Source organism: Dasypus novemcinctus, chromosome 3 (genome assembly GCF_030445035.2).
Source record: "Dasypus novemcinctus isolate mDasNov1 chromosome 3, mDasNov1.1.hap2, whole genome shotgun sequence".
NCBI classification, from domain to species: Eukaryota; Metazoa; Chordata; class Mammalia; order Cingulata; family Dasypodidae; genus Dasypus; species Dasypus novemcinctus.
This window is the reverse complement of record NC_080675.1, coordinates 43,465,840-43,484,152: the sequence shown is the minus strand read 5'-3', so window position 1 is coordinate 43,484,152 and position 18,313 is coordinate 43,465,840. Positions and strand designations below refer to the sequence as shown.

Here is an 18,313-nt window from a genome sequence, read left to right as displayed (position 1 = left end):
TTCATAATTAGATTTTCCAGTTCAGTAAAAAATGCTGTGTTGATTTTTATTGGGATTGCATTAAATCTGTAGGTTGGTTTGGGTAGGATAGACATCCTAATGATATTTAATATTCCTATCCATGGACAGGGAATATTCTTTCATTTATTTAAATCTTCCTTGATTTTTTTAAATAGTTGTGCATAGTTTTCTGGTGTGTAAGTCATTTACATCTTTAGTTAAATTTATTCCTAGGAATTTGATTTTCTTATTTACTATTATAAATTGTATTTTTTTCTTGATTTCCTCCTCAGATTGCTCATTATCGGTGTATAGAAATGCTACAGATTTTTGCGCCTTGATCTTATAACCTGCAACTTTACTGAACTCATATATATGTTCTAGAAGCTTTGTTGTGGATTTCTCAGGGCTTTCTATCTATAGCATCATATCATCTGCAAATAGTGAAAGTTTGACTTCTTCCTTTCCAATTTGGATGCCTTTTATATCTTTTTCTTGCCTCAGTCTGAGCAAGTAAATCTAGCACTGTGTTATATAGGAGGGCTGATAGAGGTCATCCTTGTCTTGTTCCCGATCTTAGAGGGGAAGAGTTTAGGATTTCACCATTGCGTATGAAGTTAGTGGTGGGACTTTTATGTATACTCTTTATCTAATTCAGAAAGTTTCCTTCTATTCTTATGTTTTGCAGTGTTTTTATCAGGAAAGGGTACTGTATTTTGTAAAATGCTTTTCCTGCTTGTATAGATTTGATCATGTGATTTTTTTCCCCCGATCTTTTTTTTAAAGATTTTAAAATTTTTTATTATTTGTCTTCCCTCCCTCCCCGCCCCAGTTGTCTGCTCTCTGTGTCCATTCACTGTGTGTTCTTCTGTGACCGCTTCTATCCTTACCAGTGGCGCTGGGAATCTGTGTTTCTTTGTTTCATCATCTTGGCTGTGTCAGCTCTCTCTATGTGTGGCACCATTCTTGGGCAGGCTGCTCTTTCTTTTGTGCTGGGTGGCTCTCCTTCTGGGGTGCACTCCTTGTGCGTGGGGCTCCCCTATGTGGGGGACATCCCTGCATGGCACAGCACTCTTGCGTGCATCAGCACTGCACATGGGCCAGCTCCACATGGGTCTAGGAGGCCCAGAGTTTGAACTGTGGACATCTCATGTGGTAGGTAGACACCCTATCCATTGGCCCAAGTCCACTTCCCTTCCCGATCTTTTATGTGGTATATTACATTGATTGATTTTCTTATGTTGAACCATCCTTGCATACCTAGGATGAAAACCACTTGGTCATGGTATATACTTCATTTGATGTGTTGTTGAATATGATTAGCCATTATTTTGTTGAAGATTTTACCATCTAGGTTCATTAGAGAGATTGGTCTGTAATTTTCCTTTCTTGTGGTGTCTTTGTTTGGCTTTGGTATTAGGGTAACGTTGGAATCATGGAATGAGTTAGGCAATGTTTCTTCTATTTCAATTTTTTAGAAGAGTTTAAGCAAGTTTGGTGTTAGTTCTTTCTGGAATGTTTGGCACAATTCACCTGTGAAGTCATCTGACCCAGGGCTCTTCTTAGTTGGGAGGTTTTTATTGACTAATTCTCTTTACTTGTGATTGGTTTGTTGAGAGCATCAATTTCTTCTTTCATCAGTGTAGGCTGCTTATGTGTTTCTAGGAATTTGTCCATTTCCTCTAAATTGTCCTTCTTTTTGGCATATAGTTTTTCAAATTATCCTCTTATGATACTCCATTTCTGTGGGCTCCATGGTGATATCCTCTTTCTCATTTCTTATTTTGTATCTTTGCATCTTCTCTCTTTTTGTCCTTGTTAGTCTAGCTAAGGGTTTGTCAATTTTATTGGTCTTCTCAAAGAATCAGTTCTTTTTTTTATTTTTTCTAGTAGTTTCTTGTTTTCTATTTCATTTAGTTCTGCTCTGATCTTTGTTATTTATTTCTTCCTTTGGTGTTAGTTTCTTGTTTTTTTTAACTAATTCCTCCAAGTGTGCAGTTAGGTCTTCAATTTTAGCTCTTCTTTTATGACATATGAATTTATGGCTATGAGTTTCCATCTCAATACAGCTTTTCCTGCATCCCATAAGTTTTGATATGGTGTGTTGTCATTGTCATTAGTTTCAAGGTAGTTTCTGACTTGTTTTCAGATTTCCTCCTTGAACCACTGTTTGTCTAAGAGTGTTGCTTAACTTCCACATCTCAGTGACTAATCTGGGTCTTTGTCCCTTGCAGATTTCCAGTTTCATTCCATTGTGGTCAGAGAAATTATTTTGTATGATTTTAATATTTCTGAATTCATTAATACTTTCTCTGTGGCCTAGCATGTAGTCTCTCTTGGAGAATGATCCATGTGCTCTTGAGAAGAATGTATATTCTGCAGTATTTGGGTATAATGTTCTGTATATGTCTATTAGGTCCAGATCCGCTAATACATTATTCAAAGTCTTTGTTTTTTTATTTATTCTCTGTCGAGAGTCTGCCTAATGGTGATAATGGTGTGTTAAATCCCCTCATTATACTTGCAGAGGCATCTATTCCTCCACTTATTTTTTCCAGTGTTTGCCTCATGTATTTTGAGGCACCCTGGTTAGGTACATAAATGTTTATGATTGTTCTTTATTCTTGAAAGATTACCCCTTTTACCCCTTTTACTAATATATAGTGTCCATCTTTGTCTCTCACAATAGTTTTGCATTTAAAATCTATTTTGTCCAACATTAGTATAGCTACTACCGCCCCTTTTGGTTGTTTGCTTATAAGATTTTCAGCCATTCATTTTTAACCTCCTTGAATCCCTGGGTCTAAGATGGGTTTCTTGTAGCCAGCATATAGATGGGTCATATTTCCTTAACCATTCTGCCAATGTGTCTCTTGACTGGTGAGTTTAATCCATTACATTTCAGTGTTATTACTCTCAAGGAATTACTTACATTAGCCATATTTTCTTTGAATTTGTGAATGTCATATGTTGTTTTCATTTCTCTTTTTGTCTTTGTAGTTGTTCTTATACTTCCCTCCAGCTCTGTCTCTCCTGTTTTTTTCTTTTCCCCTGCGGAATTCCTTTTAGTATTTCTTTTCTTTTTTTTTTTTTAAACATTTATTTTTTATTTATTTCTCTCCCCTTCCCAGCCCTCCCCCCCCCACAGTTGTCTGCTCTCTGTGTCCATTTGCTGTGTGTTCTTTTGTATCTGCTTATATTCTTGTCAGCAGCACTATGAATTTCTGTCTCTTTTTGTTGCATCATCTTGCTGTGTCAGCTCTTTGTGTGTGCAGCACCACTCTTGGGGAGGCTGTGCTTTTTTTCACATGGGGTGTCTCTCCTTGCAGGGTGCACTCCTTGTGCATTGGGCTCCCCTATGGGGGGAACACCCCTGCATCGCAGGGCACTTTCTCGAGCACATCAGCACTGCACATGGGCCAGCTCACCACATGGGTCAGGAGAACCTGCGTTAGAACCCTGGACCTCCTATTTGGTAGATGGATGCTCTATCCATTGAGCCAAATCCACTTCCCCTTTTAGTATTTCTTGAAGGCCAGATTTCTTATTGACATACTCTTCGTTTCTGTTTATCTGTGAATATTTTGAACTCTCCATCATTTTTGAATGTCAGCTTTGCTAGATAGAGAATTCTTGGCTGGAAATTTTTTTCTTTTAGTACCTTGACTATGTCATACCACTGCCTTCTTGCCTCCATGATTTCAGATATGAAATCAGCACTTAATCTTATCGAGCTTCCCTTGTATGTGATGGTTCTTTTTTCTCTTGCAGCCTTCAGTGTTTTCTCATAGTCATGACCATTGGATAATTTGACAAGCATATGTCTTGGGGCAGGCCTATTGGAATTTATACTGTTTGGGGTGTGCTGCACTTCCTGGACATGTGCATCCATCTCCCTCAATGTTTTCAGACATTATTTCCTCCAACACCCCTTCTGTCCCCTTTCCCTTCTCCTTCTGTGGTGCCTATAATGCTTGTGTTTGTGTGTTCTGCGTTGTCATTCAAATCCCTAAGTCCCTGATGGATTTTTTCTTTTTATCTACCAGTTCTACAGTCTGTTTGATTTCAGATGTACTGTCTTCCACATCACTAATTCTTTCTGCCTGTTCAAATCTGCTGTTATTTGCTGAGAGTGTGATTTTGATTTCTTGGATTGTACCATTCATCACCATCATATGTGTTATCTTTTTGGCTATGTTTACAATTTCTCCAGTATGCTCTCCAACTGTGTTCTTAATATCCTTAATCTCTTCCTTCACTTCATTAACTTGGGCCATGATATTTGTTTGGATAGCTTTGATTAGTTGTTTGATGTTCTGCTCCTCTTCCTGGTTTTTAGTTTGTTCTTTGGACAGAGCCATGTCTTCCTGATTATTGATATGGCTTGTAATTTTTTTGTTGCTCTCTGGTCATCATTTTGTCTTGATGGGTTTGTTCAGTTGATTAGCTTCTCCCTCTAGTCTTGGGTTTTATTTAGTTGCTGTTTTTGTTTAAGTGTTTAGTTTTCTCTTTGACACTTTCTTCTTCTTATTCTCTTTCCTTGTTGTTGTCTAAGTTCCCTTGGAGGAAAAAGATTAGGGCCAGGAAAAGCAAAAGAAGTAAGAAAAGAAAAAGTTTAATAGTAATATAGTAAAAGTTAGCAGAAGAACCATATAAGACCTAGGAGAATCAACATTAAACTCATGTAAGCAGTGTAGAGTTATAGGAATAAGAAAGTGGAGTACCTACAATGAAATGGGAAACTGAATATGGAGAAGAATATAGTATGAATTAAAAGGCCAGTGTGATGAGGAAACGGAAAGAAAAATGGAAGAACAAAAACAGAAAGTTAATAAAAGATAGAAAACATAATAGAAGAGTTAGAAATAAAGAGCCAGAAAAATTGGGGGCTAACCAAAGAGAGGTGGAATATAAGAGCAACAATAGAAAATGGAAGATAGAAACATGTAGGAAGGAAAAGAGAGAGTGTTGGCACCTAAAATTGGTACACACAAGAAAGAGGAAACACAGAAAACCGGAAACAAGCATGCAGCACCTAATTAAAAAACAAAAGAAAGCAAAAAAGAAAAAGAAAAAAAAGGAGGGGTATAAAGAGGAAAGAAAGACAAGGAAAAAAAAAAAATCAGACAACCGCACAAGCAAGGAGTCAACCAAATACTAAGGGAAAACAGCCTTCCCTCTTAAACCCCTGTGAACCTTCTCAGGCTGCCAGTGTTTATCAATCAATTACCCTGCAGCTTTCTCACTGAAGATTTTGAAGTGGATTTTAGCAAGTAAACTAAGTCAAATTATAAAACAAAAGTAACCTTTTTTTTTTTTTTAAGGAAAAATAAGAGACCCAAGGGAAGCTAATTCAAGAATAATGTCTATGTTTTTCCTGTTCTAAAGCATCGGTTAGATGTTAAATATTCCAGTGAGTCACTATTCTAAGTGGAGCCAGAATCAGACTAGAGATCTTGCATATTCAAGGTGGAAACTCCACTAAGCTAAACTTTCTTGTTGGGTTGATTGGCTCTTTAGGAAGCTATGGTCCCTTTTCGCTAGGGCAGGATTGACTCTTTGTAATTGGATAAACTGCTGATTAGGAATCTGTCCTTTTCCCTTTTTATTCAAACTGCTTTCTCTCCCTGGGCAGCATGATACAATAGCCTGAATGAGAATTCCCTTTGAAATTCAAATGGGACCCTGGTGACTTGACTTACCTTAGAAAAAAATGAGTCTCAGCCTCTTCAAGAGCACCCACTTCTAGCAGGGAACCCCAAATATGCTCTTGGAAGCTCATTAAGCACTTCCTACTGTCCCCCTCCCTTAGGGGCGTTTCATAGGAGTTAATTGGCTGACTCCACCTTCTCCCAGGCCAGTTTTCCCTATCCCAGATGGTTAGGTAAATCAGGCTGCCTGAGCAGATTCACCTCTCCCCTCTTCCTGGTTTCTCCTCAAGCCAGCTGGTATGCTCCTCAAAGCTCAAAAAAGGGGGTTCAGACAATCAAACCCATATAGGGTAGACCCCGTTCCACCCTTCACCAGAGCCCTGCCACTCTCTGAATATGCCTCCTCCAGCTGGGTGACTGGCTAGAATTGGGGATCACTGCAGCTTCCTGCCCTGAGGGTGAGGTTTAGCCATCCCACAGCTCTAGCCTGAAGCACCAGAAACTCATGGTTTTACTTTGAACAATCAATCTTTTTATGGCGCTCTCTCCAGATCATTGCCCTGAAGCTTCCTGCTTTGTGGGTTCCCGAAACAGCTCACTCAGGCAGGATTTTGCCCCTATTTAGCTGTTTTTTGTAAGAGAGATGATGTGGGTACACTTAATCCAAAGCCATCTTGCCCTTCCCCCTCTATTCCTTATGTTTTAACTGGACTAAAGTAGTTGTATTCTTCAAAGTGCTCCCCACATTTCTGTGTATCCACGCATTTACAAATAATTTCCTCTTAATGAAATGTCCTCCTCTCTCTACTCCAGTTTTTGCAAGGCAAGTTTTTACTCATATGATCCTGTCTCCTGATAAATTTTTCCCTTATCTTCCCAAGTAGTCAATGGCCTTCTTTCCCCACTATAATAATTTATGAAACTTAGTACATTGTAATACAAATATTTGTTTATTCTCTACTTTCTTACAAGACCATGATTTTCTTTGTATCTTTATGCCCTGTAGTGCATCTGTTACATAGTGCATACTCAATGAAATAAAATTATGAACTTAATATTTTCAGGGCAATGAATTTCAGTCCTAGAGCTTTCAGTAGTCATTTTGCTCTCTTTTCATTGATATCCCAACAATCTCAGCTTCTAAATGAATAATGTTAACAGTTGATGATGAAGACTTTTATGCCTATTTTAAACTTACTCCAAAAAATTATATAATATTTCATTTTAGTAACCTCTCTGATGCTCTTTCATTAGTTATCTCAATATGATCTTATTTACCATACCACTGTTTTGCCTAACATAATATGAATTAAGTAAAATTATATTAGTGTTTTCAGCTTTCAAGCATGACACTTTAAGTTTATGGAAACAATTCTTAAATCATAATCTAAACATTAATTTCATTAACAATTATAAATGGAAACAAATATTAAAAGAGTTTAGATACAGAGTTGTTCAAAGTCTGTTGGTTGGATTAATTTATTTTTAATAGAAACCAAAATATCATTTATTAAATTACATTGGGGAAGAGAGATATCCTAAAATATCCAGAATATTAAGTTCCCTATTTATGATACTTGCTTTTCTGATAATGAGGTACTTATAAAATCAGATAAGTAATTAGAAGAGTCCTGTTCAAGCACTGAATTAGAGCAAAGCACCTATCTAATAGAAATATGATGGATAACCAGAAATACAAATTATTATGTAACTTAAAATTTACTAGTAGTCTCATTTTAAAAGGAAAAAGAAGAAATGAGGTTTAATAATATATTTTATTTAACCCAATATATCACATGTAATTAATATAAAAACTTTTTCATATTAAGTATTCAATATCTGGTATGTATTTTATACTTTATGTATATCTCAGTTAGTTCCTTCACTTACTAGCTTCTTTGCTTACATGGAAAAAATTAATAATCTCTATGTTTCAATTTATATAATGGAGGAAGTTGTGAGAATTGTTATGTATTATATGTGACATGCCTAGAACATGGTGAATGTTATATAAATCTTAATTCCTTTTTAAAAAATATTTCAAACATGTAAGTATGACATGTAATGACATCACTGTCTTGAGGCAAAGACCGTATCTTAGGGATCAAATTATCTATAACCACCAAATTCTCTTTCCCTTAGACAGTGCTGAATGCACACATTACTGATTCCCTGTTTATTTTTAAAAAGAATGTTTAAATTATTTTTAAAAAGAAGCAAATATCATGGCTACTCTTGGTATCTGATCCAAGTTAGTTGTAACTGAATCTAGCATAATTTCAGTATCAGTGTCATTAAAACCACTGATAAGAGAAGTTTAATTATGGTTTAAAAATCTGACTTTCAGTAGTCATTCATTATCCACCACTTTTTACCAGAAGTATGGAATACTTAAGCACAAAATGGGTGTTTTTCCTCCCTTTTTACTGGGGTGGACTTTGGGTAATTATTGATGTCATTCTGATACAAATGGCATAAATCTTCCATATTTTAAAAATACATTATTACCAGTTTTAAGAATATTTTCTTCTCCTAATTTCAGGTTGGGTGGGACTATATCAGCATACAAGATAGTACCAGACGAAATAGAAGAAATCAAGGTATAGTATGGCATTTTTCACCTTTACAAAGATGTACTTTCTTGGTGGGAGTTGAAGGAAGAACTGATTTTTTTCATATCATTGACTATTTAGCTAAGTGTATTAAGACATCATTTAAATAACAGTTCTCCTATGGGCATTTTTAAATTTTGTCAAATAACCACCATCAGATTTCATCTACCATTAGCAGTGCATTTCTGAGAATAATATTAGGAGAATCAAAAAGTAACTCTTTCCTGTGAAATTAATTGAAAACGAATTGAGAAAGCACTGTGTGAAAGTATGAACATGCAGAATGGATCATCTTTTTAACTTCTTGTAATTCCTTTTAAGCCTTTGCCAATTGTAAATTATATCACCCCTTTAATAATTATTTCCTTGTTCCTTTGAAAATACAATATGCTGCCTTCAATTAAAATATTTCATTACAATGAATGAAAATTATCTTAAGCTTTGAAAATTAGGATACTGCTCCATTCTCATGTCTCTAATATTTTATTAAATCCTAGAGAATATTTATATTCTTGCATAATATGTTGCCCTTGTCCAAAGTAGAATGAGCTCTATTCCATAAATAAAATTTAACAATTAAGTAGGAATAGACATGGATAAATAAATACTGAGTTAACAATGACATGTAAAGATCTCACCAAATCATTAAATTTGATTGATTTAAACCTTTCAATATCAAGTTCAATAAATTCAAGTATCAGTAAATAGTTCTTTAATCTGTTTGTATTAGTTTTCAATCAATTAAACCTGTTGATCCTTATTATGTGACATAGTATTAGTTTCAGTATGTTAAGTGTTTTTATGTGTAATCAACATCAGGGATTAATGTAATTATATTCTAGCATCAAAAAAGACTCATTCCAACTTGATATAAATTAATAAAATGCTTTGACTAGAAGAAACGTTAATTCTAATTCACATCCTTTGTTTTTCAAATGAAATAGATATGAATACAGGTGAAGTTGTTGAAATTAATTATTTTAGTTTCAGAAATTATGTCCCTAAAATACAATCAAATGTTGTTAAAGGAATAACATGGGTATATTACTTCTTAAAATAATTTTTATAATGACTTTGAAAAAAAATTGTACTCTAGGAACTTTAAGATATATATGTTATATAATACAATGATACAAAGTCTTAAGTGATCAAGGTAAACAAAGTGTTTCCTGAAAAGACGTAGGAAAGTCAACTGACCATTTATAAAAGGTAAACAGTGAAATCTTTCTATGTGGTAAACTCAATATGGTACCAGATACATAGAATGTAAGATAAAGATTGGTCGGGTATAGGGCTGGAGATATGCCTTTATGCTGTATTAAGAAGGTTGTATTTTCATTCTGAAAGCTATGGGTACCATTAAGTGATTTTTAGACAGAAGTACATAATCAATTTGGAAAAAATTTTAACTCTTTCTATGGTAAGTGAGAAAAATGATTTCAGTGAGAAGAGGAGGTTATGACTAGAAGGAAAAAGAACAGATTGTAGGCATGTAGGCACAAAATGAGTAAGATTTAAGCTAAAAGCAATGGCAGTGAGGCTGGAGAAAAAAAGAGAATTTGGGAAATATTTTTTAAGAAGGGAGAATCAACAATTATTCATGATTGATGGGATGTTTAGGGAAAGTTAGAAATTTGAACTTGGGTTTCTGGCTTGGATGATGATAAGTAGATGATGTTGCTGTTTATTTAAAGAGGATATATAGGAAAAGGAATATGTTTGAGAAGAAAGAGGATAAGTTTTGGACTTAATGAATTTTAGGCTCCTCTCAGATAACCAAATATCTTATAAATCATTACATAAATAAGCCTGGAACTCAGAAGAGCATATCTAGTAATCGATATTGGGATTTGTCATTACAGAAGAGTTTGTTCAGGCCATGCTAGTGAATAGAATCACCTAGGAAAGTTATAAGAGATAAAAACAGGGTACTGAAGATATAACCCTGGGGAGGATCCACCAAAAAGCCAGAGGAATAATATATCCTTTAATTAGTTGTTTCATTAACAGAAATGTGGCTGTTTTTTAATACTTTTCTCTAAAGAACTAGTTTTTTCATTGCATTTTTGAAATTCTGGAATAATAAGTTATCCCTCTTGGGATTCCTTGAAAAAACATGATTCATGGATGACATGTAATATGTATTTTTACTACCACTTACTGGTATATCCAAAAGAGCTTCAGAGGTTTGAGGCCCGAGGTATAAAAAATACGGTATTGATTCTTAATTTCAAAAGTGTTGGGAGAAAAACTGCTATAAAACATTTCATCAGCATTTGATAGTTTCAATAGAATTTTCAGCTTACGTCAGATTTAATCTTGGATTTTGGTCAGAGGAAATGTGAACATCTAGATATAATACTCATTTTTGTTGGGTAATCTCTGGATGCATAATTGAACATAATTCAATTTTTTGCCAAATGTGGTACTCTTTCATAATGTTTTTAGCTCGACAAATCATTGTTTAGTGTATATATAGCGAAAATTAAGCAGTATTGTATTGATTACAGTATTTCTACCTTCAAAATGGTGAACAGATACTTGGCCAAAGGATAAGGGAAGAAGAGCAAAAACATTCCTGGCCCATCATCCCCTCAGATGTAACCAGTATCCTGAGTTTTTATCATTATCAGTTCTTTGCTTTTTTTAGTTTTATTGCCTATGTATACATCCCTAAATATGATAATTTATGTATACTTCTTTTTGAACTTCATATTAATTGAGCCATACTGTATGCCATTTTTTTTGTATCCTGTTTCTTTCATTCAACACTGTAAGATTCAGCTGTATTGTGCCTATAGCTAGGTTGTTTTATTTTACTTTGTTTTTGTTCTTAATTGCTATAAAATACTCCATTGTGTCACATTTCATTGAGACATCATAATGTTAGTGGACACTTGTTTCCATTTGGGCTAAAATGAAAAATGATGCTATAAATATTCTTATAAAACATACACATGTGTAAGAGTTCTCTCTGAGGTTTATCCTAAAAAATGAAATTCCTGAATTTTAAAAAGTGTGTATTTTCAACATTTCTCGATGAATTTAACTAGTTTTCAAAGAAGTTATTGTCAATTTTCAATACCACCCTGGGTGTATTTTTAAATGTATACATATATTAAAATTTTATTCTTTTTTTAAAAGATTTATTTATTTCTCCCCCCCCACACACACTATCTGCTCTCTGTGTCCATTTGCTGTGCATTCTTTTGTGTCTTGCATGTATTCTCTTTAGGCAGCTCCAGGAACCGATCCTGGAACCTTCCAGAGTGGGAGAGAGGCAATTATTCTCTTGCACCACCTCAGCTCCCTGATCTGCTGCATCTCTTATTATCTCTTCTCTGTGTGTCTTTTTGTTATGTCATCTTGCTGCACCAACTATCCACTTGGGCCGGTACTCCTGCATGGGGCAGCACTCTGTGCAGGCTAGCGCTCCATGTGGGCCAGCTTCCCACATGAACCAGCTTGCCTTCACCAGGAGGCCCTGGGCATCGAACCCTGGACCTCCTATGTGGTAGATAGGAGCCCACTTGCTTGAGCCACATCCACTTCCCTAAAATTTTATTCTTTAATCTACCTGAAACTTACATTGGTATAAATTTATTTTTATTTAAATATGCGTTGACTAAACTGACATGGTTTTCCAAATATATCTTTATTTTCCCAACCCAATTTATTGAAAACTCCATATTTTCCTCAAAGGCTTGAATTGCCTCATTTACCATATATTAAATTTTTATATGCCTAGATAAACACATCCATATATAAATCTGGCTTTTCTTTAAATTTTGTTCCATTGATGTATTTATCTTTTCCCTTGCCAGCATTGTAATATTTTGGTCATGCTATTTTTTGGCATGGTAGGGTAGGTCCAGTGTCATTTTTCTTCTTTTATTCTATTGGCTCATGTATTAATTGTTCTTGATAATGCTTACTTACAGTTTTTCAAGTTTCAGAAGTATTCCTACTGAGGAGACTTCTGGTTCCAGCTAAGTTCAAGTAACCTCTTTCCTCCCACATCCTTCTACTTATAACTAAAATATCCTTGACATTATAAAAGGAAAGTAGAAAGTATACAACCTAAGAACTTGAGAAATAATATGCCTCCCATATATTTCAGGCTGGGTACTGAAGAAGTCTAACTTAAAACTGCCAACAGACATGGACAAAAAGAAGCTCCTAGAAAAGCCTGTTCAACCATTGCCAAAGGACTGGGAAAAGGTATCCTAACAGATACCTGCCAAAACCCATGAAAACACCAGTGAAAAAACTAAATACACAAAATTCAGTGGGGCGAATCAGAGAGATGGTCATCTACCTCACCCCATTACACCCTCCCACATTCCTCCCAACAGAAGCAGTTGGAAAATCTCCAAATACTTTGCCTGGTGGTATTGGCATGGCTGAACAAGGAGCTAATCTTCTATCTCCCACCTTGCAGAGCAGACAGTACTCTGGTTCACCTACTGGGATATTATAGATAGGACCAAATAGGGAGCTGATCTTCTATCACCCACTTGGTGGAAACAGGCTGTGCTCCAATTCCTTGAACTGGGCAGCATCAGTGGGGTTCAGTGATAAGATGGACATTTACTCCCACTTAGCACCAATAATATTAAGACAGTGAGAAGTTGGGCTAGTCATCACTGTGTTTCAAACTTCCCTCTCCCATGTCATTTGGCCCAGTGGGGAGCTGAGTCTCTACCTGCATCTGGCATAAATGACACTGAATGAGGAGGTCTAGTCAGTATTCCATTCTTTGTATAAGTCAAACCATCTACTTCTCCCTTCCTTGGTGACAGCAAATGCAGTTTGCTGAACTTCCACTCCCACCAGAATCAACAATTTGGAGCAAGGTGGTGCTCTGCTTTCATGGGAAGGTCTCAACAGTACCAGAGAGGAGCATTGAACTTCTATCTTACCTGTCTGCAATGGAGCACTGTGATTCAATGTCTCACTTTTGCCAGCGTGGCAATGATGGGACCCAGCAGGAAGCTGAACATACATATCCACACTGATCTCATGTTGCACCTCAACAGGTGACTAACAAAGAAGATTAAATAAACTTCAGAATTTCATGATACAATATCCAAAACGTCCTGGGTACAATTAAAGAATCATACATCATACCAACAATAAGGAATATCACAACTTGAATAAGAAGAGACAATTAACAGGTGCCAACAACAAGATGAGTCTAATTTTCAAATTTTCAAATTTGCATTTTAAAGCAGCCATCATAAAAATATTTCAACAAGCAATTATGAATTATTTTGAAACAAACTAAAAAAATAGATCATCTCAGCAAAGAAATAGAAGTTATAAAATGAAAGCAAATGGAAATTATGAAACTGAAAAATATAATATGAAAAATAATGTAATGTCCATATATATCAATCATGGACTAGGCACAAGAGTAGAGTAGGATAGAATAAGTGAACTTGAGGACATATCAATAGAATTCCTGGAATTAGCCATTTAAATATTTTAGTTTACAAAATTCTTTTATAAATTTCCCATAACTATCCATAACCACATAGACAGTAGTTACTTCATCTCAAGACAAGTTTCACCTTTGCAAAACACATTCCCTTACTTAATGCTACCTTCTACAATACCTTCTACAACTTCCTATATTCATTCAAGCCTTGTCTTAGGTATGTCCACCCTGATTTTATGAAAACCAGCCATTTTATCTTAGGACAAAACACATTACCTTAAACAAACATCAAAGTTTAGTCAGCATTGACTATGAATTCACTTCCACAAACCTTTTACTTCTTTCTATATCCATTTAAGTCTCATATTTCTTATTATGTTCTGTGAAGAAAAAATATATTCATATCAATTTAGGCAAAAACTATTTTTTTCACTATGTGCAAGTTTATTTCTAAGTTGCAGTGAAGATTATTTCCCCCTTGCCTATGTTTTTAGAATTTCCTGTATTCCCCCATTTGACCTTGGCTACCACAACCAGATAGAAAACATGAGGGCTTTTTTTTTTCTTGCATCTGTAGTGGAAACCTTAGCAGATACTAATTGCTCCAGACCTATCAGAGATGCATTCAAAACCAATTTTTTAAAGAGGTTTGTAATAATTTCATTAACCAAAAACTTAAAATTTTGATCATCATAAGATTTAATACATATAAAGCTAATTTATTTTATTAGGTAGCCTATAAACCTAGGGAGATTACACCCAAGCTAAATAAAACTGGACCCTTTATAGTTTATGCAAGAAATGTTCTTTTTCTTCCTTCCTTCACAGGAAGCTAAAACCTCTTTTTTCTTTAATAAAATTCTAAAATTTTGAATATCCTTAAAAGCATACTGACTGTCAGGTTCTGGAATATAATTAATTTGTTTTAATCATAGTTTAGAAAAGATCTTTTCATATCTTTCAAGGACATTTTCTTTGCTTACTGAAATTTGGCCATTGGATTGTTACTGTCATCTCAAAAGCTATTAAAATTTAATTTGGTAATTACAGGACAGACTATATAAAGCAAGGTTTATTCCATAATATCCCCTTTGTTTTATTTAATTTCCAGGTCTAGTAGACAGAATTCTAGGCTAAACTCATATCTCTCCTATCTTTCCACACCTAGCCCATTCCCTTTTTCTTAAACCATTTTTACTGGAATTCAGTGAAGATTAGGAGGAAATCATGGGAACAGTATAGGCTATAGAAAGATTATGGAAAAATTCAGGATAAATTTTTTAGTTTTTTTTCCTTTAAATAGTTCCTTTATTCAGATTTTATGTGATTTTTTTTATCCTGTTTGGCTTCTCCAATTTGGTCTTCAAGAGTACTTATTTACCAATATATGCACTTATTTAATTTTTGGCCATTTAAATAGAATTTTTTAAGAATTTCATTTGTTAATTTAATATTACCATCCAGAGATATGAAAATATACACTAAACATATAGACAAATACAAATAGAGTTAGACACACCAAGAGAAACATAAAACTCACTAATTTGACTCATAATTCTTACTCCTTTGGTTTGGCTGTCTCCAAACTCTCCATCACTTCACATCTCCGATTTTTACTGTTTTTAAGATCCCTGGAATTAGTATTGCCTGTAATATGCAAACTCATTCTTGGAAACACTATTAGTTATTAACCAGCAACCAATTAGGAATATTTGAGCCGTATGAATGGAGTTAAGCACTAATTTAGCAGTTTAGACAGGCAGTCATTTAACATATATATTCTGGATTACTACTCTTCAGGAGTACACTTAGACTCTAAATTAAGGAGTAGGTTATTGATTCAAAACTGAAAGCTCATTTTAACACCTTGATAAAGATTCTGATCAAAATAAATGTGACTAAAACTTAAAACATTGCCAAAATAACATCCCATTTAAACTCTTTCACAGTTTACACAAGTATTATGCCCTTTCAATTTTGTAACATATTTTTAATTACAGGCTTACGAAAGCTGCTGGCATTTTTTTCTTTTCTTTTTTAAGAGTTGTCCAGTTCAAAATTACTGAACCAATTTTGTTAATGTTGCTATCCAGATCTAATTAGAGTCAAGATGGAAACAGAAGAGAGAATATTAATGTTGCCAAGTTTTTCTGCTTCCCCAGTAGTTAAACTTATTCTCTTAGCTCCACTAGCCCAGAGGTGCACCAACTAGGTGGCATGTGGTTCACAGAGTTTGCTGGTGGAATATTTTCCCTATCTTAGTTAGCTGGTACTCCCATCAGTGTTTTGGGGGCATCCCTGTACTCACACAGAGTTCCACAATGGTCAAGCAAGTGGTGACCCCATTTTCTCTCTGCAGTCCCCACTTGTCCAGGAGCGCAGTGACCACGTGGATATTGCAAGCCAACCCAGGATTTCCCCTGTGAATTCTCCTTTCCCTGATCTCATGCCCACTGCTGCTGGTGGTCAGTTGGTCTGGCTCATGGCTTGCTAACTGTTACAACCCAACTCCTGAAGGGCACGAGTTGGTGTAGCCACAAGACTAAAGAAAACCCCTGACATTTAATCAGGCATAAACTTTATTGAGAATTATGAATAGGAGAGAATCTTTGACGGCAGCCAGTCAAAAGATAAAGGTAGTACTCCACAGAGAGAAAGAAAAAATGAGGGGTGAGTTAAAGGGTCTCAGAACAAGAACATTCCATAGGGTGTGAGAACAGAGTTCCTGCTAGTGTCCTATAATGGCACACATGGGGTTTGGTGATGTTTTCACCCATACCCACAGGAAGGATGTTTATAAAGGACACTTACTCCTTTGGGAAGATTATAGTTTATGATACCATCTATGCATTCTCTCCTCTTCAGGGAGGGTTGTTATCCTTTAACTTATGTCTATGTCATGCAGGTGGCTATGTGCTGAGTACTTAGGGTGGCCTGGGTCCCCACAGTTCCATTGGTCAATCTGTCTGTTTTTATGCCAGTACTATGTTGTTTTTACCACTGTTCTTTTTAAAGTCATTTTCATCTGTTTTGGGCCCCTTGCCCTTCCAAATAAATTTGGTAATTGGTTTTTCCATTTCTGAAAAAAAGGCTGCTTTGGAATTTTTATTCAGATTGTGTTGAAGCTGTAAATCAGTTTGGTTAGAATTGACATCTTAATGATATTTAACCTTCCAGTGCATGAACAGGGAATGTCCTTCCATTTATTTAAGTCTTCTTTAGTTTCTTTTACCAATATTTTAGTATTCTGAATACAGGTCCTTTATGTCCTTGGTTAAATTTATTCCTAAATACTTGATTCTTTTGCTTGCTTTTATATATGGAATTTTTTTCTGATTTCCTCCTCGTTTGCTCATCAGAGTGTATAGAAACGCTACTGATTTTATATTATATTGTATATTAAACTTGTATCCTGTCACTTTGTTGAACTCATCTATTAGTTATAGTAGCTCTCTTGTGGACTTTTTAAGGATTTTAAGGGTCATATATCATCAGCAATAGTGAAAGTTTTATTTCTTCCTTTAATATTTGGGTGCTTTTATTTCTTTTCTAACCTAGTTGCTCTAGCTAGAACTTCTAGCACAATTTTGAATAACAGTGGTGACAGTGGGCATCATTGTCTTGTTCCTGCTCTTAGCAGGAAAGCTTTCAGTCTTTCACAGTTGAGTACAATGGTTTTGTAGGTTTTCATATATGCACTTTATCATGTTGAGAAAGCGTCCTTCTATTTCTGTCTTTTGGGGGAGTTTTTATCAAGAAAGGATGCTATATTTTGTCAAATGCCTTTATATTACAATCGAGAGGATCATGTGATTTTTCTTCTTCAATTAATATGGTTTATTGAACTAATTGGTTTTCTTGTGTTGAACCACTTTTGTATATCTGGGATAAAACCTACTCGATTGTAGTGTATAATTCTTTTGATGTGCTTTTGAATTCAGTTTGCAAGTATTTTGTAGAGAATTTTTGCATCTATATTCATTACAGATATTGGTGTGTAATATTCTTTTTTTGTAGTATCTTTATCTGGTTTTAGTATTGGGGTGATGTTGGATTTATAGAATGAGTTTGGTAGCATTCTTTCCTGTTCAATTTTTTGGAAGTGCTTGAGCAAGATTGGTATTAGATTGTCTTTGAATGATTGATAGAATTCACTTGTGAAGCCATCTGGTCTTGGGCTTTTCATCTTTGGGAAGGTTTTGATGACTGTTTCAAACTCTTCACTTGGGACTGGTTTATTGATGTCTTCTGTATCTTTTATGGTCAGTGTAGGTGGTTTGTGTGTTTCTAGGAATTAGTCCATCTTGTCTACATTGTCTATTTATTTATTCATTTTTGGTGTACAGTTATTCATTATAGCCTTTTATGATCTCTTATTTCTGCAAGGTCAGTGGTGATGTCCTCCCTTCATTTCTGATTTTATTTATTTGCATCTTCTATTTTTCTGTCAGTCTATCTAAGGGTTTGTCGATTTTGTTGATCTTCTCAAAGAATCAACTTTTGGTTTTGTAGATTTAATTTTTTTTGTGCTTAGTTTCATTTATTTCTGCTATGATCTTTACTGTTTCTTTCCATTAACTTGATTTGGTATATGCTCTTCTTTTCCTAGT

General features: G+C 35.0%; 1 protein-coding gene across 22 annotated transcripts in view; it reads left to right on the top strand.

Moving 5' to 3' along the window:
• The window catches only part of GPHN (gephyrin), an 801,248-nt gene that overhangs the window by 287,011 nt on the left and 495,924 nt on the right, over positions 1-18,313 (top strand). For all 22 annotated transcript variants that reach the window (XM_058293259.2, XM_058293251.2, XM_058293256.2 and 19 more), the window contains one exon: positions 8,194-8,251. In XM_058293259.2, the coding sequence (XP_058149242.1) occupies positions 8,194-8,251 (58 nt within the window). The remainder of the gene's footprint in view (positions 1-8,193; positions 8,252-18,313) is intronic.